Source organism: Sarcophilus harrisii, chromosome 4 (assembly GCF_902635505.1).
Source record: "Sarcophilus harrisii chromosome 4, mSarHar1.11, whole genome shotgun sequence".
NCBI classification, from domain to species: Eukaryota; Metazoa; Chordata; class Mammalia; order Dasyuromorphia; family Dasyuridae; genus Sarcophilus; species Sarcophilus harrisii.
In genome coordinates this window covers 172707851-172734756 of record NC_045429.1, presented here as the reverse complement: position 1 = coordinate 172734756, position 26906 = coordinate 172707851, and the positions used below count along the sequence as shown (strand labels likewise).

At 34.6% G+C, this 26906-nt stretch overlaps 1 protein-coding gene across 11 annotated transcripts in view; it reads left to right on the top strand.

Moving 5' to 3' along the window:
• Positions 1–26906, top strand: part of TPD52L1 (TPD52 like 1) — a 150015-nt gene that overhangs the window by 55931 nt on the left and 67178 nt on the right. For 2 of the 11 annotated variants that reach the window (XM_031964319.1, XM_031964327.1), the window contains exon 1: positions 8438–8533. The exons of 2 other annotated variants lie outside the window; for them this stretch is intronic. In XM_031964319.1, the coding sequence (XP_031820179.1) occupies positions 8473–8533 (61 nt within the window). In that variant the 5' untranslated portion in view covers positions 8438–8472. Of the gene's footprint in view, positions 1–8436; positions 8534–8565; positions 8693–8723; positions 8743–26906 lie in introns of those variants that run through there. 7 more of the 11 variants (XM_031964328.1, XM_031964329.1, XM_031964318.1 and 4 more) reach the window with 6 other exon arrangements.

Here is a 26906-nt window from a genome sequence, read left to right as displayed (position 1 = left end):
GATTTAGTGCTGTCACCCTAGAATTCCACATCATCCTCTATCTCCCACTCTTAACCCCACCATTTTCCTGGACTGCTTCATTCTGCAATTCCCTATCCCTCCAATTTCCTGAAGAAATATTTTGCAATAGAGAATGTTTGCCACTATGATTCTGGTCACTGAGCCCCCAGTGAACTTTTGCAATAGGTTACCCAGATCTCCACAGAACTTGAAGCAGGGATGGGCAGGGAATGAAGTTTTGTATTAAACTCTTGGACTGTATCCTTGGATTATTAGTACAACCAACCCCACAGCCAATATCACACTGGACAATAATAGAGGAAGGGGTACTGTGGAAAAGTAAATGTAGGGATCAGTTTATTGTTGTTTTTAAGAAGCCTTTTGGGTTCATGTATCCTACATCATAAAGAGTTGAAGTTTCACTCTACTTTTTTTGACATAGTTTATGTTTTTGAGAGGTTTGAGAGGTAGAGATAATGTCTAGTCCTCCATCATGTGACTTGGAAGACAGTAAATCTGCATTATTTACATTTTCTTTATCACTTTCTTAAGCCTAAACAATCAACAGTACAATAAATTAAGCCCTGATTTGTGGTGTTTATCAATTTCTGAGGTAGAAATGCTCACATAGAAAATTTAATAGTTCCCTTCAGAGCTGGATCCAGAGCAATCTCTCACTTGGTATTTTTTATTTTTTTGTGCTAGTCATATGTCTTCATTGTTTTTAATGTAGTAGCTGAAACTTTTAAGTTTGATAATGAATTGAATTCTCCAAAGTACATATTATATCTGTCATTATTACACAGTGTAACAGTCAGCAATGTGTAAAACCTCTTTGGAGATACATTTCTAAAGAGGTTGCTATTTTGGGAAAATGGATGATTATGAAACTTTTCAGTTACCTAATGCTGTCATAGATTTTATACAGTATTATTTGTCAAATTTAATGTTTAAGCTCCAACCTATTATTATGATTATTTCATAAAAGATTTTCTTTTTGGTTGTCCTCTTAAAATAATTTTAAAGAGCTTTGGAAACATTTCTGAAAGAAATTTGTCTTCATCTCAAATTTTCTATATGCCCAATGTTTCCAGAGCTCTGCATCTTTATTAGGGATTAGCTTCTATTATAATGCATTATATTAGAATCATAAGCGTCAACAGGGTTGAGAGGCAGCTTTTTAGTCAGGAAGAACTAACTCAGTTTGTGTTTCTTATGGCACACTGCCTGTGTGACCTAGAGCCATTTTTTAGTAACTAATTTCAAATTGATAAGAATTGTAGAACTGTATTGGTAGAGTAGGTATCTTGACTGGGAGTCGCTTAAACTATTGAAATCAGGTTCAGAAACATTGGAGTCATAGCATATTAAAGTCAGAAAAGACCTTGAAGATCTCTTCTTTGTTTTTTATATAGGTGATGAAACTTAAGGTTTAGAAAAGGGATTGTGATAGCGCTAGTTGGTTACAGGAAAAATCCTGCTTTACTAGATGACAGCTGAATGCTACCAAGAGTCTAATTCTGATCGGAGAAATATTGGGGGAAAGTGTAAATTAAATGGTTTTAGGAGAAAAATACATATTATCAGTCATCTATGGGGCATGAGCCACAAGAAGATTTAAAAACTTATTTTAATCCTTGAAATTTTCTTCTACTAAACATTTAATAAGTCCTATTGTAGGAAATAGACAAGAATGAATAAATTTGAAAATTCTAAATCTTAAATTATGCTACTATTTGGCCTTAGAAATAAGTTTTCTTAAGAGAGTACTATATATATCCAAGAGGATTATTTATTTATCTAGCTTTATTTAAATCTCTGTGCCTTTTCCATACATGACATCAAATATGTTTTGGAGAACTGACATCATACTAGAGCTATGTAATCCTAAACCTCTGGAGACAGTGATTACCTTCCTAAAGCTTATGTTCTATTGTAGGGATAAAACATGGAAACAGACAAGTAAAATAAGATTATTTAAAAAGATAAGAGGAGAGAAGAGATAGGACCCAAGCTGGCCCATGAAAGAATGAAGATAAACACTGTCCTGACTTAAGATTTAGTGTGTTATCCTGATATGTCTCAGAATTCCAAAGGTATGCCCATTGGTTAAAGACTTATTTGGCTTTTCCCTGTAACTAAGCCTTATTTACATAATCAAACAACTACATAATTCAAAAGATCATAAATTTAGAGCTTTGAAGGTGGTTTATAGGTAATCTAGTTCAATTCATTTATTCTACAAATGAGAAAACTGAGGTTAATGTGACTGGCCCCACATCATACTGGTAGTAAATGAGAGAGTTGGGATTTTAACCTAGTGCCTCTAGCTCCAAATCCATTGCTTTTTCCATTTTATTAAGCTATTAGATTCTTAAAGGAAAGAGGGGAATTGGAAAAACCTAAAAGGTAGCCTTCATACTTAGACTTTTAGGACATGGCCTTAAATATGATCTATTCATTTGTTCATTCAACAAATATTACATTTCTCTTACATAGAGAACTCTTCTAGACAGTGTAGGAGATACAGAGTTGAGATAAAATGCAGTCCCTGACCCCATGGAGTTTATTGTTTACATGTTATGTAAGATAAAAATACAGAAAACTACAACACATAATGTTGTAGTTGCATGATGGGGAGCAAAGTTATATATAATGTCTTAAGAGGAAAGATCATTGAAATCAGAAAAGGCTTCTTAGAAAAAATAGATTTTGAGTAAAGCTTTTAAAGGCTAAGCAAGTATTCATCAAGCCAAGGAATAAAGAATAATCCATTGGAAAATTATAGGATATGTTTCAAGAAACAGAGTAATCAATGAACTTTAACTGGAGTATGAAATGCAGGGAAGATAGAATTAATATTTAAGGTAAGGTGGGGGCTGAAAATACCAAGGGAGAGGAATTTGAATGTTACTTAGTGGGCACTAGAGAACCACTGAAGATTTTTGTGCAAAGAAGGGATTAGTGAAGGGGTATAAATAGATTTGCAGTTTTGTGTGCAATTATTTCTTTTTATTCTATGGAATGGAAATTTAAAAAAATTTAAAATAAAATAAAAAAAGAGATATGGGACAGTAGGAAGTTATTGCAGTAGTAAAAGTGGAAGGTAATGAGATTCTATAATATAATGGAAATAAAAAGAAGATATAAACATGAGATGACAGTAAAATTAAAACAATTTGGAAACTAATAGGCTATGAGAGGTTAAGGAGAGAGAAGATAGGAACACAACCCTAAAATTTCTTTTTTTTTAGTTTCTTTTTTTTTATTACAGCTTTTTATTTTCAAAACATGAATGGATAATTTTTCAACATTGACTCAATTTTTTCCTTCCTTCCCCTCACCTCTTCCCTTAGATGGCAAATAATCCAATATATATATTAAACATGTTAAAAAAATATGTTAAATCCAATATATGTATACATATTTATACAGTTATCATGCTGCACAAGAAAAATCAGATCAAAAGAGGGATAAATGAGAAAGAAAACAAAATGCAAGCAAACAACAACAAAAAATCAAAATCCTATGTAGTGATCCACTCTCAGTTCCCACAGTCCTCTCTCTGGGTGTGAATGGTTCTTTTCATCACAAGACCATTGGAACTGGCCTGAATCATCTCATTGTTGAAAAGAGCCACATCCTTTAGAATTGATCATCGTTTAATCTTGTTGTTGCCATATATAATGATCTGGTTCTGCTCATTTCACTCAGCATCAGTTCATGTAAGTCTCTCCAGGTTTCTCTGAAATCATTCTGCTGATTGTTTCTTATAAAACATTAATATTCCATAACGTTCATTTAGCATAACTTGTTCAGACATTCTCCACCTGATGGACATCCACTCAGTTTCCATCTCCTTGCCACTACAAAAAGGGCTGCCACAAACATTTTTGCACACGTGTGTCCCATTCTCTCCTTTAATAACTCTTTGGAATATAAGCCCAGTAGAGACGCTGCTGGATCAAAGGGTATGCACAGTTTGATAAGCCCTTTGAGTAGAGTTCCAAATTGTTCTCCAGAATGGCTGGATTCTTTCATAATTCCACCAACAATGTATGAATGTCCCAGTTTTCCCACGTCCCCTCCAACATTTATCATTATCTTTTCCTGTCATCTTAGCCAGTTTGAGACCCAGTTTCAAGCCAGTTTCAAGCATGGAAACTGATTGAATGGAGGTATCATTAGAAATGGTAGTGTTTAGCATAAATTCAGGCATAAGGAGAAATGTTAAAGGTTCAGTTTGGGATTCATCAAATATTCCAGCAAGCAATAGCTTGTAGGAACATGGAGATATTCATGTCTACTACTGTGAAGACTGGTGATAGTAATAGCTGTGTGAATGAATGAGATTGCTAACAGAAAGAGAAAAATGAGCACAGGCTCTTGGGAAAATACCAACATCAAGAACCTGAAGAGATGGAAGGGCCACTGGAGGAGATAGAAGAAGCTATGAGGGAAGTGAGTGTTGACTAAGGAGAACCGAGTCCCTGGAGCTAACAGAGGAGGAACATCAAGGCCTATGTCTTCTGGATAGTATCCATTTTTTTCTGTCTCTCCAGAATCTTGCAGAAAGAAAGGGAGCAGGTGACCCCTTTATCCATGTGTCAGGATGGGATTGGAGAGACAAGGATTACAGCTATGGACTGAATGAGAATGACTACAGAAAAGAATGTATTCTCTTTAATCATTTTATCTGCTTCTGCTTGCTTTAGCTGAATCTACAGCAGTTGCTTCTTGTATATGTTATATCTCTGGGCTAACTACATGGTAGTCCTCATTAAAAGCTAGTCTCCTCTTACTACTATTTGTTCTAATACTACCTCCTTACAACAGTCCTTTCTTGATTCTTTGATTAGTACTTCTTCCTGCTTCCAAATTATTTTGTGTGGGCATTTTTTTTATCACTACACAGGTTGTAGAATATTAACTCTATGAGAGCAAAAGCTGCTTCATTTTTGAATATGTAAATCTAATATGAATCCTGGAATTCAATCTCATCATTCATTCATTCTTTGTACTTGTCAGTTATGTAGCAGCAGGTAAGGTTGACAGCCCACTTGCCTTCTAGGTCCTCATAACTGATACTGATAATCATGGCAGTCAGTACTGTGTAACAGGCAGTAAGTGATGCTACTGAAGCTGTACAGGAGCTGGGTATCATGTCAGGAATAGTTCTTGAAGTGTGGCTGTGCTGAAGAGGGTTGCATTTTGTCACTATTCGACACTTACCAAGCTTGATAAGCACTTACGTCCTTTGTTGTCTCTTTGAAAACTTAATATTTATGATTATTATTATTATATTATATTATCCAGGCTTCTCTGCCTGGATTATATTAATATTTTAGAAGGTATCTGAGATTCTTCTGGGAGGCTGATTAAAACTTTTCAAATTTGTGATTACTTTATATAGTAACTGAATTTGTTCTGTGTTGTCCAGTGAATTGAGCATTAGTTTTAATAAAATTATCTCTTCGGTGATCTGGAACTTCAGTGTTCTCACCAACACAAATCACAGTCTTTCTGACTTCAGAGATAGTTTTTCAGATTTGTTGGAGCTCAAAAAAAAAGCAGCATTGTGGTGAGGCCCTTTGAAATTAGCCAGGTTGGTTCTCTGGCAAGGTAACAACTTGGAAGGATCTATCAGAATCTGAACTACTCTGTCTCACCTTCAAGAGCCAAGGATTATCTTTACATCCCAATAAGCAAGACTTTAATAGAGGAATTTGAATAAAAACAGCATAGTTTTATGCACCAGTTAAAAACAAACTTTTAGTGATTCACCAGATATTTGAACTGAATTTTCATCTCATGTCAAAGTCATTAAGTTCTTTATTTTGTTAGCAGGACTTTTGTAATCATAAACCATGTAATTCTGAATTGGCATAATTGAATGCTGCTTTTGCAAGGATTTATTAAAGACAAACCAATTTAATGTAATAATAATTTAGTTATCTTTGGAAGGTAAATATGATAACAGTGACACTTATTTGTTATTTTTTTTCTGGGCAGACAAATTTATGTACCTGAGTTCACACTTAATTCAGATATCCAGAACCTGTGTAAGATCTGGCAGTATTATCTAGTTGAATATCTCTACATGAGATCTAGTTGAATTTCTTATGTAGAGATTACACTGCATAAAAAAGCAAGAGCTAGACTGAAAACACTGTTCAAATTCTATTCAGATTCTACCTCCAGTGGTTCTCATTTGCCTCTCTGCTGCCCAACTCATTGGTTCAGATAATTACGCTATACACCTACCTGCCTGATGATCCCAGTATTCAGGAGGTGAGATAGCTGTTAATTACAGCATTTTTCATTGAGCAGTAGCTTCACTCATGCCTATGTCAGGATTGCTTGGGCAAACTAGAAAGTCCCTGTTAAGAACAAAGACTTTCTTTACCCTCCTTGTATATGCTAGCTGTGTGACTTATCATTCAAGTGATTTAAACTCTGAATTTTAGCTTTCTTACTGTCAAATTAAGTTAGTATTGGTTATATCTTTATTAGAGGCTGTAAAGGGTCATAGTCAGTGGGAAAACTCTGGGAAAGGTATAAGACCTTAGCCCAGAGAGAACCTGCTAACAATGTCTGGTTCTGCTCCCCATCTTCCCTAAGAGCTCTTGGCCTTCCTGAAAAGTCAGGGGGTGGTGACAACCTGCATTGAGATTGAAACAGTGTGATATCAGGTGGAAGAGTGATACTAGGTGGCAAACTACATACAATAGCAAGTTGTTTATGTGGTCCCCCATGAGCAGTGTTGTTTTTGTTACATTATAAAAATGGGAAGGTCCTTGAAATTAATGTACTCTATTTTTCCACCAACCTTGGGAGTCCCACCTCATTACTTTGACACTAGGAAGGTATATTTTAATCACCCTGATATATGGGGGCTCTAGAAAGCAATGGTACATTTTGTCACCCCAACTTGGGGGCTCTAGAAAGCAGGGCACAATAAGAGGCCTGCTGTGAGACTCAAACAGGTTGATCTATGTGAAAACATTTCACAAACCTTAAAGCATTATACAATATCAATTATTATTGTTATCTTAGCCATGAATTTTCTTGCCTTTTAAATCTTAAAACACAAGTGGTTTCAAGAATGTAAGAGTAGGGACTCTGTGTCTTTGAAATCATAGTTTCTGAGCAGATAGGCTTCTTTCCCTTCATCTTCCCTGTTTCATGTTTTTCCCATTCCTTCCTCCTCTTCTAGGATTTTGGGGCCAAAGAATTTTAGTTCAAGGGCTAACTAAGCATGGGCCAGAGCTATAGGAATGGTTATATATTCTGGTTCTTGCAGGATCTGAACAGTCCTGGGTTACCAAACAGGGAAGAGCTATGTATCATTTTACCCAAAAATGGAGGAAAAAAATTACAAGATTGTTTTTAGCCAGCTGGTCTATTTTCTCTGAGAAAAAAACCAATAAAAGGCAGGACTTGAAAGTTTATTAGAATTTGGTTTCTTTGTTAGGAAGAGCATCTCAACTGTAAGGGATAGGAACACCAAAAAAGCCATAATATCTCATTTTTTGAATATTTTAAAAGACCATTACATGTATGGTTTGCTCTGGGTTTAATCCTACCCATAAGAAATGGAATAAATAACTTTTCAGTTCTTCTTTAACTATAAAAATTTGGGTTTCTACATTTTCACTTAATATTTTATGAATTAATAGCTTTTTGTTTACTTGTTTCTTTTTATTGTTCAATCATGTCTGACTTGTGACATAATTGGAGTTTTTTTTTGGCAAAGATACTGAAGTCATTTGTCATTTCCTTCTCTAGCTCGTTTTTTAAAATAACAAATGAAGAAATGAGGCAAAAAGAGGTAAGTGACTTAACCAGGGTCACTCAGCTAATAAGTATCTGGGGTCAATCTGAATTTAGGAAAAATGAATCTTCCTGATTCCAGGCCCAGTGCTGTATCTACTATGCCAGTTGATTGTCCCCCTGTCAATATTAACTACCCTGTAAGCCTTTTCCATGAAAATATATAATGTAGGGCAAGGTACTACCTTTCATAGAATGCTTTTCCTTTTCAGGTAGCTTTAATAGTCAGAAAGTCTTATACTGATAAAAAATTCCCTCTTTTCCTCAGTTTTACAGGGAAACTATAATTTTTCTCTGTAATTTTCAAAAGCAATTATTTTGAGCCTCTGAATATTTAAGAAGATCATTGGAGCAGTTGTGAGATATTTTTAAATAGAAAATGTTTGCTGAAAGTAAATGGAATGATGCTTTTAACTGTTGTTCATAGCTCTTCAACTGCTTTTCAAACCTTCAAAAGTTCCCTTTAAAGAGAAAAGCTATTTTTGTGATCATGATAATATAGTATTGCCTTTTTTATCTTGTTTTCATGGAATATTTTATCATGCTGTTTTCTAGAAATATATTTTGGAAAATTTTCATTTTCTTTATCATAAGGTCCATGATGTGGCTAGTGATGCTTTGAGTTTTGATCCATGAAACATGCTCCACAAGGCTTCCCAACATGTCATAATGACTAGTGAACACCTAAGGAAAGAAACAGGTAAATAATTCAGCATTGTGTTGTGTTCAGTCTGGTCATGGAATGCAGAAAGGTAACAATCTGCATAGCTTTATCCTTAGTCATTCTCCCAAGATATTTACAGGAACTGAGAACTTGACCCAGTGTCATTTGTAGTTTGATCAGCCCAGGACACAAGAGGTTAGTACAGGAAAAATTCTGTTTTCAAGTTATTGGGGGAGAGGAGATAGGTAATTTTCTTTCAAATATTGAATCTGTCCTTTTATGTTAATGTTGGCTTCTAATTGTTTTATTCCTATGTAATCATCTTGTTCATTAAATCAGCCTTTTCTTCTTTGCCCAAGACAAAAATCTTAAATGAAAAGATACAGATTTAGCTTTTAGGGGAAAAAAGAGCCTTTGTATCTTTTTGTTGTTATTGTTGTTGTTGTAAATGTATTGATTTGATTTTTCTTCCTGTTTTATTAGTGAGTGAAGTAGCTAATTTAATTTGTTGTGTAGTCTATCCAGGGGGATTTAGAGGTTGGTGCCATGTCTACTCTGAGGTATATTTTTTCCACTTCTGGATAATATTATGCACAGATTCTTTCCTAAGGAAATTCCTTATGGAAAGATGGCAATATTTTGTTGTTATTATCTGGGTTTTTTTTTAATGCTGTTTGTTATTGTTTTCAAATACCTGTTTCTTCTCTTAGTTTATTTGTTTTTGTGGTTTTGTTTTATTCTGCTTTGGGTTTGTTTTTTGTATGGTAGATGCATTTATTTGTTGCATATGCATATCAATGTATCTATTTGAGAGGCTTTTTATTAGATATCTGAGCCAAAACAAACTGGAAATATTAGGAAGAGACTTCAAGTCTCTTTATGGACCAAAAACAGATATTATCTTTTGTTCCATGGTTTCATGTTAAGAAAAGAGATGAATGCTTTGGTAAGTCAGGGGTAGTCATGTGACATCAGTTTAAGGGATAAAAACTGATCTCTCAGGAAGCTTTGGGAGTCCTACTAGTTAATATCGCAAGAGTAAGGTCCGAATCTTGAGCTGGAAGAAATGCACTTGCTTCATTGCTATATGTAAGGATTTTAAAAATTAATCATTGATTTTCTTTTTCACAAACTTTTGTCTACCTCAAAAGCTAATATTTCCTGTAGTTTATTTTTCAGCTTTTCTTTTCAGTAGCATTGTCTTATAAAACTTTTAAGTTAATTTTAAAAAATATTTGTTATTGAGTATATCAAGTAAATACAATACTGGACAATGTATTTATATCTACATATAGTAAAACAGATTGTAGTATACTTCATATTGCAAATGTTCTCAGAAATGTATTTATTTTATTTTCATGTATCATAGAGGATCTAAAATATTTTATCATAGTCCAAATTTTGTTTAAATAGTTCTTTTTGCCTATTTTCTCACCTTTTAAGGAAGAAACGTACTTTAGAGTTTGTTGCTGTATATGTAAAAGTAGGAATTCACCTGCAAATATCTTGAAGTGGCCTATTCCCCATAACATAGATAGCACAATAGGGTTAAATGATTTACTCAGAGTATCTAAGCTGATAGTATTTCATTGATATTTCAGGTATTAAGATGTCCTTTTGTCTCTATCATAGACCCATCTTATATTGATTTGTTGTCCCATTGCTATTATGCCTGTAGGCAGTATACAGAAGGTTATCAGCCTTAATATGTTATTTGAAGATGAGTAGGAAAAATTATTTCTCTAAAATTTAAAATTATAAGAATCACCACACAATATATGGGATTTGTCTGTATGGTTTTCTAAAACAAACTTACCCTAAGAAATATTTCATTAAAATATTGAGATTAGACCCATTAATCTAAATAAAAATTCATGTTAAATAAACTGAAATTTTGAAAATTGCTACATTAATGGCAAATGAAAATAAGGGAATGGTTTTATTCATGAAGTCCACAAAAAATCAGAGTTAGAAAATAAAACTGTATTTTTGTCTTCAGAATAGTTTTGGCTAAAGAAAAGAATTTTTACTATATTTCAGAAGACTGTATTCTAGTTTTCCTGGCAGATAATGTCCCCTCTGTAAGAGGAAGTTGTTATTTTGACATGTATACATATATTGTATTTAACTTATTCTTCAACATATTTAACATGTATTGGTAAACCTGCCATCTGGGAGAAGAGGTGGGGGGAAGCAGTGGAAAAGTTGGAACAAAAATTCGCGATTGTCAGTGCTAAAATGCATATATTTTGTAAATAAAAAGTTATAATAAAAAAAGAGGAAGTTGTATCAGGCTATCACCTTTAGTAATATTTATTGGTAAAATTATCCTTACTTAGATGTTATATTTATTATTCAGTCTTTTGATCTTAAATTGTGTTGCCATGTGCATACAGTATGCTTAGTACTCCGGATCATAATAGATTAGAATACTTGACTTGATATCAAGATTCCAAATTCAGATACTTCCTCTGACACTTATTAGCTGTATGATTTTAGTCAAGCCAATTATTCTTAGCCTTTATTTGTAAAATCAAAAGATTGGACTCATTGGATTCTAAATCCATTCCAACTCTATGCCTGTGATCCTAAATCTCAGTTCTAACCTGCCTAGAAATTGTATTTTTTTCTGTATAAATTAATAAATTTATATATTGGTTAATCATACTCTTAAAAGTTTGATACATGAGAATCATTTCCCTAGAGCTTGATCACCCATTAGTGAACTGATAAAATTTAATTTTTCAGGCCTAAAAAGTCAAGGACTATCATGTAGCCCCCATTCATTGCAGTGATATCTAGAAATTTTCTTTATATTTTCTCCCTTCCAATTTTAAGTCTAGTACCCAGAGCAATAATGAACACAGAGCATACTTCACAGTTGCTAATAGGGTAAGTAGGTCCCAGCATCTTTTCCTGTATCTTGTTATAGCTTTAGAACAGCTAGAAACTTAGCATATAACTTGAGCCCATCTAGAGGAAACTATAGGGAAGGAAGATAGTCTGCTCAGAAATTCCAGTCAACTTAGAAGGAAAAGAGAGTTCCTCATTTGATCTGTTGAAAACTGAATGGTTTGATGGATTCCTCAGGTAACCTTTAAATAACATAATTCCATTGAAATGTGCCATCTTTTTCTGCAGTTTGCTACAAACTCTGATGTTTGTTTCCATGTTGTTGTTGTTGTTGTTGTTGTTTTGTATCATCTATAGTTTGTTTTGTTGTTTAGTCATTTGTCATGTCTGACTCCTGACCTCATTTGGGGGTTTATGGCAAGAAGACAGGAATGGTATGACATTTTCTTTAGCTCTTTTTACAGATGGGAAACTGAGGCAAACTGGGTTTAGTAACTTGCTGATAGGGTTAAATCACAGATAATTAGTGTCAGAGGCCAAATTTGAACTTGGGAAGATTAGTCTTCCAGACTTCAGACCCAGTATTCCATCCACTACATCAGCTAGCTTGATCATATCTTCAGTAGTCCTTTGAAATTAGATAATCACTTCTCAAAGAGTACATTGTTAGAAGATATTAATTCTAGACTGTTGGTGTTTTTCTTCTTTAAAATAGTAATGGTTCTCTCTGAGAGCAGGTTTCTCAGGGAGGTTTTCTGGAAGCAGCCTTAGTTTCAGTTCAGATCAATAATTACCCAAAATGCAGCCAGCTGATAAAATGCAAACATTTATTTTCTACTTCCAAGTCTTGTCTCTTTCCCTGGGCCCAGATAGCTAGATTCTTAGAGGCCTATCTCTCTGCTTGGTTCCAAGAGCTCCCTCTGAATGTCTCCAAATCCAAAGGTTTGTCCTTCAGACTTCTGCCAGCACCAAGGTAGAAGATGCAATGAATCTCTCTTGCCTTCGAGAGAGGACTTGTAGGCTTCCTCCCAGAGTGCTCCTCTCTGACCCCTGGGAATGTTCCTAAGTAACTCTCCTGAAGCTCTAAGAGATTCTTCTACATATATGATCTCCCAAAGGTTAACTCCTCCTCTGAGAGAATGGGATTGTGGGTTATCTCCCAGAGTGCTCTCTGGCCCTAAGAACTTCAAGGGATGTGTGAATTCAGATATCTCATACTAAACCCTGAAATTTCCCAAACATGTGAACTCCAATGAGTACTTAAATACTTCTTGCTTATAAGAGCTCTCTAAAGGTGTGAACATAAGCATTATTGTCTATCAGTATTAGCAACTTATTACCTTGTAAGAATTCGCTCTAAGGTGTGAACCAATAAGCATTGTATCAATTCCATTGAGTTAACACTAGGATTCTGATATCTCCCTTGAGTTTTCACCTTGTTTCAAGTTGAGCTGACACTAGGATTCCAACACTAGACTCTATTGCAGTTTGCCTACAGGAAAGAATTTTCTTACTATAATTGAAAAAATAAAAGAGGAGAATAAAATAATGTATAATTATATATTTTGGTAGTAGTTCATTTTAATCCTTTAGATACATGTAAAGTTTCATATTGTCCTTTCACAAACATTTTAATAAGAATTTCAAGTAATTGGAATTTGCATTTAAGTGTTTATATTATCTAAACTAAATGATCATATTTGACTTGCAGAATTAGCCTGAGGATTTTAGAAGAAATGAATTTTTTCTCTATAGAAATGTTCAGTTTCTAAGTGGCCCAGAAATGAAACTTCAATTATTCTCATAGCATTTTATCCTCATATCAATTTCTAATATCAAAGAGACGCATATAAATAAGAGATGGTAAGAGCTCTAGAAAGGGACAACAATTTTTGAGTCTTCAAAAAAATTTTGGTAATAGTGTAAGTGAAAAGTACAAATTATTCCTTTATTCACCTGTATAGTCTAACCATAAACTGACCAGTATCTATATAATAGTTCTGTGTTTTAGTTAATAATAGCATCTAAAAAGAGCTTTCAGGAGGTGGGTGGAGGATGTCCCTGATTCATATTGTGAATTGTGAATGTTTTGTTTAGTACATTTGTAAAAGGATCGATTAATTGCCTCAACAGCTAAAATATTTCCTTTGTATATGTGTATTTGAGAGGCATAATGTCATAATTGATAGAGACTTGGTCTTAAAGTCAGGAAGATTTGGGTTCAGGTACCACTTCTGACATATGCTGGCTCTGTGATTCTGAACAAGAGATGGATATTAGTGGTATTTTCAGGTAAACTCTTATTTCTTCATGGTTGTGGGAGTGGAGAGAAGTTTTGTCACTCTTATAAAATTTGTATAGATAAACAGAAGAGTTCCGTATGATTATAGACAAGTAAATGTTTAGGGTACATTGGATGCTAAAGAATTTGTGTTTAAGACTATTAATAATAATGAATCAGTTCACATTTATGTAGCTCATTAAAGGTAGTACTGTATTCACAGAAAATCTGGGAAACTAAGGTTAGAGAGTCCAGTAACTTGGCTAAAACCACAATACTGGTAATTGTTAGAACCAACACACAAAGCCAGGTATTTTGGCTCCAAGCCAAATGTTAGAAATGTAGATTGTAATTCCTGGAGTCTGACTGGACCCTTGTTGGAAGTGGAGAGCCATTGACTTTTTTTTTAATTTAGAGAAGATCACAGTGACATGAAATGGAGATCTGACAGTGGAAGGGATAGACTATATATTGAGAGATCATTTGAGGATCTGTGAGAATTAATTCCCCCATGAGGTGGTAAGGAGTTACTGTATTATAGTGCTAATAATATCTTACTAAAAGAATCACTAGGATTTAATTAAAAGTTCAAACTAGCAATTGAGTAACTACGTTATTTATCTAGCTATGAAGCTACAAAGAGGACATTGTCATGTGATTCAACCATTTCCTTGATAGATTTCCCCAAAATTGTCAGTAAACCAAGTAAATCCAAGTCATTGTTTATTTTCAAAGTTTTAAGGCAATTTGATCATTGATCATTGGTTGGGAGGTGAAAAATTGAAACAAGAGGTTTGGCAATTGTTAATGCTGTAAAGTTACCCATGTATATATCCTGTAAATAAAAGGCTATTAAATAAAAAAAAAAAAACTAGCAACATAATTTTTTCAAAACCATTTGTTAATATAAGAGTTTTATTGACAGACCTCAGTATTTCTCCTCTTTTGTACACTGTCATAGGAGTAAAAATTATGTTTCAGTGCTGGAGGCATAATGGAGCTCCTTTACAAGATACAACATGCAAATTTATTTATTTTTTTAAAGTACTATCTCATTCAATTAAAAAAAATGCATGAAAAACAGTTTTCCAGACCAACTTTAGGACAGAGTTGACCATGTTGAGAATTTGTAACAAATGTAGAGGATAGACAACAAAAATCCAATAAGATAACTTGTTTTATATCTTTAATTTTCACTCTCTTGGAGTTAAAATGTTTCAGCTTTTTTGCTACTCTTAAGGAAAATCATAAATCCCAGAAGTAATGAGATGGGAGTCACCATTTATCTTTTCCTCTTGGGGAATAAGTGTGGGGCTTTTGAAAAGTTTCATGCTTTAAAAAATGTGCCTGAGGATTTTTAATCAAAACACCATAAAACAATCTCTATAATTAAGTAATAAATATTGCAATTTCTTTTTATTATTTAAGTACTGGTAAACACCCATTTAAATTTGTTTATAACATCCTTTTATATACTAAAAGTTATAATGTAGTTTTTTAATTTTACTTCTGAATATATTCCTAACGTTTGATAAGCTATATAGAATATTCCATATGGCAGTACTACTTTGTATTCTTTTTTGTTTGTTTCAGATTTATTTTTTAACATTCATTTTTTTAAATTGAGTTGATAATTTTTCTCTTACATTCCTCCCCCACCTATGGTGATGGTTACATCCTTCCCCCACCATGTGAAATAACACACAACATATTTTTGCAGCCATGTTGCAAAAAATAGTATGCTTCAATTTGCATTCAGACACCAGCAGTTCTTTCTCTGGAAGTTAATAGGATTTTCCATCCTAACACCTTTGGAATTGTTTTTGATCATTATATTGATCAGAATAACTGAGTCATTCACAGTTGATTATTAAACAATACTGCTGTTAATGTGTACAATATTTTCTTGATTCTGCTTACTTTTTGAGATTTTGGTCTATAATTAATTAATTCCAACCCATTTTCCAATTTTCCCTGCAATTTTTTTAAAAATAGTGATATTGTGCTTCCACATAGATGTTTGGATTGGAAAAGAAACTCTTTAAAATTGTATATGGGCCAATCACCCAAAACATAATTTCTTTTAAAGGAAATCTTACTTTGGCAATTAGACTCTTGTCATACACTTATCCCTAGCTGGGGCACAAAGAAAGATCATAAACTGCTGCTGGTTGTGATTTAGTTGGTTGCATTTGATAGCTTTAAAGGAACCTTGGTGCTTCAGTGAATAGATTGCTGAGCCTGAAATCAGGAAAACCTCTTCTTCCTGAGTTCAAATTTCAGATACAATTGAGTGACCTTAAACAATTCTTTTAATCCTGTTTGCCTCAGTTTCCTCATGTGCAAAATAATTTGGAGAAGGTAATGGCAAACCACTCCAGTATCATTGTCAAGAAAATCCTAAATGATGTCACATTGTGTTCCGTTGGACACAATTGAAATGATGGAACAACAATAACTTGTTAGTTTGATGTCAAGTTGATGATAAGACCTGTACAGTTTATTTTTAGGTTGCCAGTATTGCCCAAAATATGAATATCTGGATTAGAACCCAGTATTACTTCTCCTAGGGATACTGTTTGCCTCATTTGGAAAAAGGCCAGATCTCTTTGTTGAATCCTTCTTAGTTTAGATTCAAAACTTTAGGGCTTGACCTAATAAACCAGGTTAACATTTGGGTTTAAAATGGAAGTTTCATGTGACATTAAGAACTAGGACACCATTAAGCATTAGATAGTCCTTCCTGCTAGGATTATTTAAATATTGTCACATTTAAATGCCTACTCATTACAAGAGCTAGATAGCTGCCTAATTATTTGATGATCTTTCTGAAGGCCATTTACTCTAAAATAAAGTATCTTTTTCACCATTCTGACAGAATAGTTGAAATTCTAACTACAGGTCTATATAATTTATCTTCATTATTTAGGTCCAGGAAAGTATTGTGTTAGTTAAAAGACTAATAGATTTAGGAGAACATGATAGCCATCTTTTTTTTTTTTTATTGTAGCTGTTTATTTACAAGATATATGCAAGATATATAAACAAATAAAAAAATGCAATTTTTCAGCATTGACAATTGCAAAACCTTTTGTTCCAATTTTTCCCCTCTTTCTCCCTATCCCCTCCCCAGATAGCAGGTTGACCAATACATGTTAAATATGTTAAAGTCCATGTTAAATACAATTTATGTATACATGTCCATACAGTTATTGTGGTGTACAAAAAAAAAATGGGACTTTGAAATAGTGTACAATTAACATGTGAAGGAAATCAAAAATGCAGGTGAACAAAAATAGAGGGATTGGGAATTCTATGTAGTGGTTCATACTCATTTCCCAGAGTTCTTTCACTGGGTGTCGCTGCTTCAATTCATTACGGTTCTATTGAAACTGATTTGGTTCATCTCATTGTTGAATAGGGCCACGTCCTTCAGAATTGATCATCATTTAGCATTGTTGTTGAAGTATATAATGATTTCCTGGTCCTGCTCATTTCACTCAGCATCAGTTGATGTAAGTCTCTCCAGGCCTTTCTGAAATCATCCTGTTGGTCATTTCTTATAGAACAATAATATTCCATAACATTTATATGCCACAATTTATTCAGCCATTCTCCAATTGATGGTCATCACTCAGTTTCCAGTTTCTGGCCACGACAAAAAGGGCTGCCACAAACATTCTTGCACATACAGGTCCCTTTCCCTTCTTTAAGCTTTCTATGAGATATAAGCCTAGTAGTTACACTGCTGGATCAAAGGGTATGCACAGTTTGATAACTTTTTGAGAATAGTTCCAAATTGCTCTCCAGAGTGGCTGGATATATTTACAATTCCACCAACAATGTATCAGTGTCCCAGTTTTCCCACATCCCCTCCAACATTCCACATTATCTTTCCCTGTCATTCTAGCCAGTCTGACAGGTGTGTAGTGATATCTCAGAGTTGTCTTAATTTGCATTTCTCTGATTAATAATGACTTGGAGCATCTTTTCATATGGCTAGAAATAGTTTCAATTTCTTCATCTGAGTCTGTTCATATCCTTTGACCATTTATCAATTGGAGAATAGCTTTATTTCTTATAAATTAGAGTCAATTTTCTATGTATTCTGGAAATGACGCCTTTATCAGAACCTTTGACAGTAAAAATGTTTTCCCGGTTTATTGGGTAGCCATCTTTAAAAAAAAAAAAAAAAAAAGTATGTGAAGGGCTGTCATTTGGAAGAGTTGCATTGTTTTCCTTGATGCTAAAAGTTCAGAACTAAGCATAATGGATCGAAAGTTAAGAACAGTGAGAACTAGATGGCAGAATAAGCAGTGAATCTGCTATAATTCTCCTATGTTCAACTCTGGGAAACCATAAAAAGCATCCTAACACAGGCCTTGAAACCAACAAGAAGATGGAGTGAAACAATCTTTAAAGCCTATGAAACTTGGAAGATCAGCAGGCAGGATCCATCTCACTTGGGTAATAGTGGGACACAGTCCAGGACAGGAAGCTCACAGTGAGCCAGAAGCAAGGGCCACTCAGCAAACCAGTAGGAGATTCTGGGTCTCAGTGTGGTGGAATGGTCTTCTCATGCCTTAGTATAGTCAGGGGAGCTAGTAGACTCCAGCTCCTGGGCAGCTTGTGGAAGCCAGACTGCCACATACCTCAGAACATGTCAGATACTAGCACTAGACCCCCATCTCAGTACCAGGTATGCTGTCACACCCCACTACAACCTCTAGCAGCACCTGCCACCCTCCTTTCACCTCTTCTGTGTAACACCAGATGCAAGGGTCCCCCTGGGCCTCAGGAAAAATCAGTGCATCAGCACTCTTCTTTTATATAGTTATGTGATTGTTCTCTCTGGGATCAGGTTTTTTGGGGAGGTTTTCTGGAGACAGCCTTAGTTTCGGTTCCAAGTAATAATCACTTCAAATGCAGCCAGCTGATAAAATCCAAACATTTATTTTCTCCAAGAGGTCTTACAGCTTGTCCTTTGCCCTCTGCCTCTGCTTACTTCAGCCTCCAGCCAGAACAAAGGTGGAAGATGGAATGAATCTGACTCCGCCTCCGAGAGTGGGTTTGTGGGCTTCCTCCCAGAGTGCTCTGTGCCTGGCCCTGAGAGTTTCTTGCTTATATGCTGTTCACTGAGTACACACCAATTATTATATCACTGGGAAACCATTATTTGTTGTATGATTAAATCAATGCTAAACTAGATTTAAACATTATCTCCTCAGTTCCACTTAGTACCTTGTTTCAAGTTCTGGCCCATAACATCTCCTCGTAGGATCAGATCAATCATAGTGAACCATGCTAAATTAGATAATTATTGTCTCTATCAACTTTGCAGCCACATGTACAAGAAACCTGAGACAGAATTCCTTTCATCCTGGATGTGGGGGAAGAGCTCAAATTTAAAAGAAAAGGAAAAAAAAAACACATCCCCCTTGCCCCACTTCCCAAAATGAGCAAAAAATTTAAAACAAAAATTGAACCATAGAAAGTTATTATGGTGACAGGGAGGACCAAAACACAAACTTAAAATAAGACAAGGCCCCAAAGAAAAATATGAAGTAATTTCAGTCCCAAAAAGAACTCATGGAAGAGTTTTAAAAAGAACTTAGAAATCACATAAAAGAGCTGGAAGAAAAATTGGGAAAAGAAATGAGAGTGATTCAAAAGAATTATGAAAAAAGTCAACAATTTGCAAAACTTCTTAAAAATAGAATTGGTCAAATGGAAAAGGAGATAAAAATATTCATTGAAGAAGACAGCTCCCTAAAGAATCCAATTGGCCAAAGGGAAAAGAAAGTCTAAAAGCTAATTGAGGAAAACAACACTTCAAAAGTTTCATATTTCATGAAAGACCTATTGGAAGGGTGGGCAATAAGTACTGCTTGAACCTAAATCTCATCACTGTTGGAGGAAATAGTAGATGCAATCAGTTAAAAGTAGAAATTAATCTTATCCAATAGGGAAGTTGGTGGGGACTGACAGCAGGGAGGGCAGATCAGAGGTAGTGTTAACAGAAGCAAAACATTGATGAGGATGGAAAGGGTAGAAGACGATAGAGGACAAAACGAGGAAGAATAGGATCTAAGGAAATACACAGGCAGTAATCATAACTATGAATGTGAATGGGATGAATTCTCCCATAGAATGGAAATAGATAGAGGGGATCCAAAATCAAAATCCTATAGTATTTTATTTATAAGAAATACACACTTAAAAAGAGAGATACAAGTAATGGCAAAGGACTGGAGCCGAATCTATTATACTTCAGTGAAGTTAAAAAAAAAAAAAAAAAAAAAAAAGCAGAGGTAGCAATGCTGATCTGAGTAAAAGCAAAGCTAGACATAATTAAAAAAGATAAGGAAGGAAATGGCATCTTGCTAAAAGGTATCATAGACAATGGCATAAAGATAACATAAGCAGATTAGAAGAACAAGGAATAATAGTCTACTTGTCAGATATATGGGGAGGGGAAGAATTATAACCAAACAACATAGAAAAAACATTGTGAAATGTAAAGTAGCTCATTTTGATTCTTAAAATTAAAAAGCTTTTGTACAAAACCAATGTGACCAAGATTAGAAGAGAAAGTTGAAAGCTAGGAAACAATCTTTATAGAAAGTGTTTCTGATAAAGGCCTCATTTCTCAAATATATAGAGAACTAAACCAAATTTATAAGAATACAAGCCATTCCCCAGGTGATAAATGAATGACAACGATGGACAGATAGCTTTCAGATGAAATCATAGCTATTTTTTCTATCTATTCAAATTTTTCCAGAGGTCTATTACATCTAAGATTCTATTAAATTTCCCCAACTTCTTTCTTGTTTATTTTATGGTTATATCTATCTAATTCTGAGAGGAGTAGGTTGAGGTCCCCCACCTGTATGATTTTGCTATTTCTTCCTGTTAACTATTTTAACTTCTCTAAGAATTTGGATGCTGTACCACTTGGTGCATATGTATTTAGTACTGATACTATTTCATTGTCTATCATACCTTTTAACAAGATATAGCTTCCTTCTTTCTCTCTTAATTAAACCTATTCTTGCTTTTGCTTTGTCTGGCATCAAAATTGCTACCCCTGCATTTTTTTTTTGCTTCAGTTGAAGCATAATATGTTCTGCTCTATCTTTTTATCCTTATTCTGTGTGTATCTTTCTTGTTTCAAATGTGTTTCTTGTAAACCCATATTGAAGGATTCTGGGTTTTAATAGAATCTATCTGCTTCCATTTTATAGGAGAATTCATCCCATTCATATTCACAGTTATGATTAACAGCTGTGTATTTCTCTTCATCCTATTTTCTTCTCTGTATATACTTTTTTCCTCTTTCCACCTTGTCCCTCCTCACCAGTGTTTTCTTTTTGACTAACACCTCCTTCAACCTACCCTCCCTTCCATTACCTCTCCTCCCATTTCTAATCCCTTTCACATATTGTTTCTGCCCTTCTTTCTATCTATCCCCCGCTTCTTCTTTTCCCTTTCTTCTCCTACTCTCCATAGGGTAAGACAACATTTCTATTCCAATTGAGTGTGTATGTTATTCTCTTTCTGAGCTGAGTTTAAGCTTCAGACAATTTTTATCCTCCTCCCTTTTTTCCTTCTAACTTAAAAGGTCTTTTATGCCTCTTCATGTAATCTAATTTAGCCCATTTTATCTCTTCTTTCCTCTTCCAGTATAATCTATTTTCCATGCAATAATATCTGTTTTAAAGGTCATCACATCAGTCAAATTATACCCATACCATCTCTGTATAGCCCTTCCAACTGCCCTAATAAAAATACAGTTCTCAAGAGTTACAAGTATCTTTTGCAAGGGTGAGTGTTGAAAATTATTCAGGTATATGTTTTGAAAATAAAAAGCTTGAATAAAATTTTTAAAAAATGAACAGCAAAAATAAAAAATTGGTAAGAAATAGACAACAGGAAATCAATAAAATCAGTAGGAAACAGACAATGTAGGCAGCTTTGAAAAAAATGCTGAATTTATTATATATTTTAAAAGAAAAGTAAGTTGTATATTACATCAATATGAAACTTCATGCACCATCCTTAAAAAAAGAATTCTGAGAGAATAGGCAAGCATTCCAGGAAAGGGAGATGGTCACAAGAAAACGAGATGGAATATTATGTATGAGGAACAAATTAATCAATAAATAAATAAACATTTATTAAAAGTTACAGGTATCTTCTATCCATGTAGGGATGTAAACAGTTTAACCTTTAAATAATATTTTTTTCCTTTCCTGTTTACCTTTTTATGCTTTTCTCAAGCCTTGTATTTGTAGATCACATTTTCTGTTTAGTTCTGGTCTTTTCAGTAGAAATCATTGAAAGTCCCCCTACTTCATTGAAGGTTCATCTCCTCCCCTGAAAGATGATGCTCAGGCTTGTTGAAGGGTTGATTTTTGGTTATAACCCCAGGTCCTTTGCATTTTGGACCATGATATTTTAGGCTCTCTGATCCTTTATTGTAGAAGCTACTGAATGCTAGGTGATCCTGACTGTGGCTCTTCAATATTTAAATTGTTTTTTTTTCTGGCAGCTTGTATTTTTTTCCTTGATTTTTTTAGTTTTGGAGTTTTGCAACAATATTTCTTGGAGTTTTCCTTGTGGGATCTCTTTCAGGAGATGATTGATATATTTTTTCAATGACTATTTCCATCCTCTGGTTCTAGTTTCCTTGATGATTTTTGAAATCCAAGTTATCTATAGGCATATGAAGAAGTGTTCTAAATCACTTTGGTTAGAAAAATACAAATTAAAACAATTCTGAGAAGTCACCTCATAACTATCAGACTTTGATATGATGAAAAACAAAAGTGATAAATGTTGGAGAGTATGTGGGAAAATTGGGACATTAATATACTGTTGGTGGAATTGTGAACTGATCCAGCCATTCTGGAAAGTAATTGGAACTATGGTCCATGAGCAATTAAACTGTGCATACCCTTTGATCCTGAGATACCATTAATAGGTCTGTATCCTAAAAAGATCATAAAAAAGAGGAAAGAAAGGACGATTCTGGGAAGATGGCAGAGTAGATTGGTAAATTTCAAGCCCTCCTGATTTCCCCCACAAATAGAACAAATTTTCACTTCAGGGCAAAGATAAACTGGGGAAAAATCAAGAAGATTTGGGGCAGAACAAGGGTCCTCCATGTACAACTGGAGAAAATCTGAAGAAAAATCCCAGACTGAGGATTAATCCAGAAGAAGTGGAAACCCCTTCTGCTAGTGAAACACCAAGTGGGGTCCCTTGAAACTAGCTGGATGTGGTTGAAGCCTCAGTAGGAACCACAGAAACTTCTGGACTATTTGTGGAGTTGGGGTCTGAATCTGGGAAAACTGAGGGAACCTCGGCTGAGCAGGTACACCAGGTCCAGCTGTGCTGCGGAGTCATGGCCCTGGGGGAGAAGAAACCAGCACCCCCTTAGTGCAAAAGCAATGGGGCAAGATTGCTGCTGGTTGTGGATACTTACAGGAGCGAGGAACTCTTAGTTTGGGGTTCCTGATCAGAGAAGAGAGCTGAGGTAGTTAGAGGGATACTTACATTAATATCTCTTACTAAAAAAATGAACCCTACCATAGAAACTTACTACGGGGGCAGGGAAGACTGTTCTTCAGATGAGGACCCTGAAGTAAAATAATTGCTTCTACACCAAAGAGTAAATGTCTTTCTGCTCAGAGAAAATTTATAAAATTCAAAAAAGAATTTAAAAATCAAATGAGTGACTTTGAGGGAAAAACTAAAACTAAAAAAAAATAAATAAACCCAACAAAAAACCAAACAAACCAAAAACTAAAAATAAAAACCATCCAAGGAAAGCAAAATGATTATGCAAAAAAGTTAACTAGAAAAGGAGAGAGTCTCAAAGATGAAAAGTCTTTGAAAATTAGAATTGGGCAAGAGGAATCCAGTGAAGCTATAAGAGCCAAGAAATAATAAAACAGATTATAAAGAATGAAAAAATAAAACAGAATGTGAAACATCTTATAAAAAATGACAGATCTGGAGAAAAGATCAAGAAGAAAAATTAATAAGAATAATTTGGACTGCCTGAAAGTTGTGACCAAATAAAGGACCTTGGCACAATGATGCAAGAAATAATCCAAGAATATTGTCTTGGACTAATAAAACACGAGGGTAAAATAGAAATAGAAAAAATCCACTGATCACCACCTCAATGAGATCCTTTGTGGAAAACACATAGGAACATTATTGCCAAATTTTAAAATCCTCAGGTCAAAGAGAAAAATTTGCAAGAAATAAGAAAAAAAATTCAAATGCTGGAGCTACAATTAGAATTCTATAGGACTTAGCAGCAGCCACAATAAAAGACCATAGGTCTTGGAATCCTATCTACTGACAATCAAAAGAACTAGGTCTGTGGCCAAAAATATCATACCCAGCAAAATTATGATTTTGAATGAAAAAAAAATGGACATTCAGTGAACTTGTAGCTTTTTAGGGCTTTCTATCAATTAAACCTGAATTTAATAGAAAATTTACCTAGCCAATATCAAAGAACAATTTCAAGGAACTCAAGATGGACAAATTGTGTGTCTGTGTGTATGTGTGTATTAACATGAAAAATGTATAGCATATGTTTAAAGATTGACATCAACAATGAGGCATTCCAAAAGAAAGATTGGGGCAGACTTAAAGGGAAAAGAGTAATTGACTCATACAAATGAAGTTCAGAGAAAGAATAGACACAGGCAATGTATTTTTGGTTATAAAGGGGTAGGAGAGCTCCTAGTTCTAAAAACCTACTTACTTCACAAATGGGTTAAATAGTAATACTGCTATATACCATGAAGGATATAGAACAAGCCTAAATCTATAAAGAAGTAAGAGGGGAGAGATGGGCAGACAGGAAAGCAAAGGATGAGGGAAGAAGATAAGGGAGGGATCTATGAATGAGGAAAGGTTAAGTAATAGCAAGGCAAGTTAGGAGCAGAATTAAAGCAAAGGGTCAGCAGGGATAGGAAAGAGGGGTGTGTGTGTGTGTGTGTGTGTGTGTGTGTGTGTGTGTGTTTGTGTGTGTGTGTGTGTCTATGTGTGTGTGTGTGTCTACAAATGTACATAGAAAATATATGCTTTCTTAACTGTAGCCTGCTTAGGAGTGAGGGAGATATGAAAGGTTGGAGGAAGAATAAAGTAAAAAAGGTGAGCAGCAGAGAACAAAAGATCAATTTACAAGGAATTAAAGAAAAGATGGACACTCATGAATCCTCTTGCTTTCTCTCTCTACTACACACACACACACACACACACACACACACACACATACACACACTTTCTTGAACTGGTATTTGTTATTATATATTTTGAATCCTCCCTGATATTTTGCTGGACACAGGACCATGTTCTCTCTTGTTTTGTATTCTTTTTCTATTTTTCTTTTTTCTTATTATATTTCTTTAAAATTTGTAGGAAGAAAAGGGGAAAGGATCTGTATGTGCAAAAAGCAGTTTTTTTCATGATGGCAAACATATTGGAAATTGAGGAAAATGCCCATCAATTGGGGAATGGCTGATTTAGCTATGGAATATTAAGGAATTATACTCGTGTGTAGGAAGAAATGATGAACAGGCAGATTTCGGGAGAAGCTGGAAAAACTGATGCAAAGTAAAATGAGCAGGATCAGGAAAACATTGTACACAGTATCACCCACACTTTGTTATGCTCAGCTCTGAATGATTCAGGTCTTCTCAGCAATACAACAATATCAGGCAACTCTACAGAGAACTCAAAAAGGAAAATGCTATCCAGATCAAGAACTGATGGATTCTCAATGCAGATCAAAGAATTTTTTTCCTTTTGATAAGATTCTTTTTTTCATTGTGAAGAGGATATGGAGTAAGCAGAGCCAAGAAAATAATATACACAGTATAAATGGGAGAGGGGGACAACCACTATAAAACAATCAAAAGTAAATAGTACAAAATTACAAAGAAAAACTGTGACTAATATGGAAATGTTTTACATGATAGGACATATAGAAACTTTCAATCTGGCTTCCATTTTTGGAAGAGGGAAGGGATAGAGGGAGAGAAATCTTGTAAAAATGAATGCTAAAAATTTTCTAAGCATGTAACTGGGGAGTAAATTAAAATACAATAAAAAAAGACTAGTAAGGACTACAGGGTTAAAATACTTCTACCTATGTAGATTGGCACCTTCAACAGATTTTAGGTTTGTCTCAGTTTAATCAAGTCCATCATTTATAAGTGCCTATTTTATTCAAGTCACTGTGGTCTGGAAATACCAATACAAGCAGAAAGAAAAACAGTTCCTTTTCTCAAGGAGCTTATATTCTAATTGGGGGTGGAGTGAGGGATGCCAAAATCCCAATGTATCAGTGCATATAATATAAACAATATAAATAAAATGTGGGTATGTACAAAGGATTTGAATACAAAATAATTTAGGAGGAAAGAAGCCATATCAGGAAAGTCTTCTTGTAGGTGTTTAGCTCTACCTTAAAGAGAAAGGTTTATATGAGAGAGAATTAAAGAGAGATGCTTGGAATGTATTATTGAATATGCAAAGAAAGACATGAGGAATAGAGAGAAGACAGATTCCTGGGATTACTGATTGATGGAGGTAGAGCACTGTCCATTGAGGTTGAAAAGAGATTGGGACCTTAATGTGAAGGAATTTGACATTGAAAAAAAGAATCCTTTTATTTTATCCTAGGGGCAATAGGAAGTCCTTAGGGTTGGCTGAGTAAAGAAGTCCAATGGCTAGATCATCTGTTAAGGAAAATTACTTTGGGAACAGAGTTAGACCCAAGTGCAGAGAGTCTTTTGGAGGCTATTGAAATAATCTAGGCAAAAGGCGATGAAGGCCTAAACTAAGGTTGTAGCACTGTGAGAGAAGGGCTTGGATGTGTGAGATGTGAATGTAGAAATGTTAAATTTTAGCAGAGAATGAGTGTGGTATTACAGAATGAAGAGTTGGGGATAACACAGAGGTTATAAACTTGGGAAATTGTGGAGTAAGGTAACCAGAGCCAAAAAACCCCAATATATACAGTATAAATAGGAAAAGGAGGGGGACAATCAAAAGTAAATGTTGCAGAATTACAAAGAAAAAGCATGGCTCCTAAGAAGAGATATGAGAACATCTTCTTGTCTATCTCCATTTTACTCCTTTGTAAAGTTGGTAGGTTCATGGGTGTTTGTACACCCATATACATTGAATATATTTTTAGGCTTTTTTAATATATTAATTTTGTCTCCTCCCACACTATTCTTT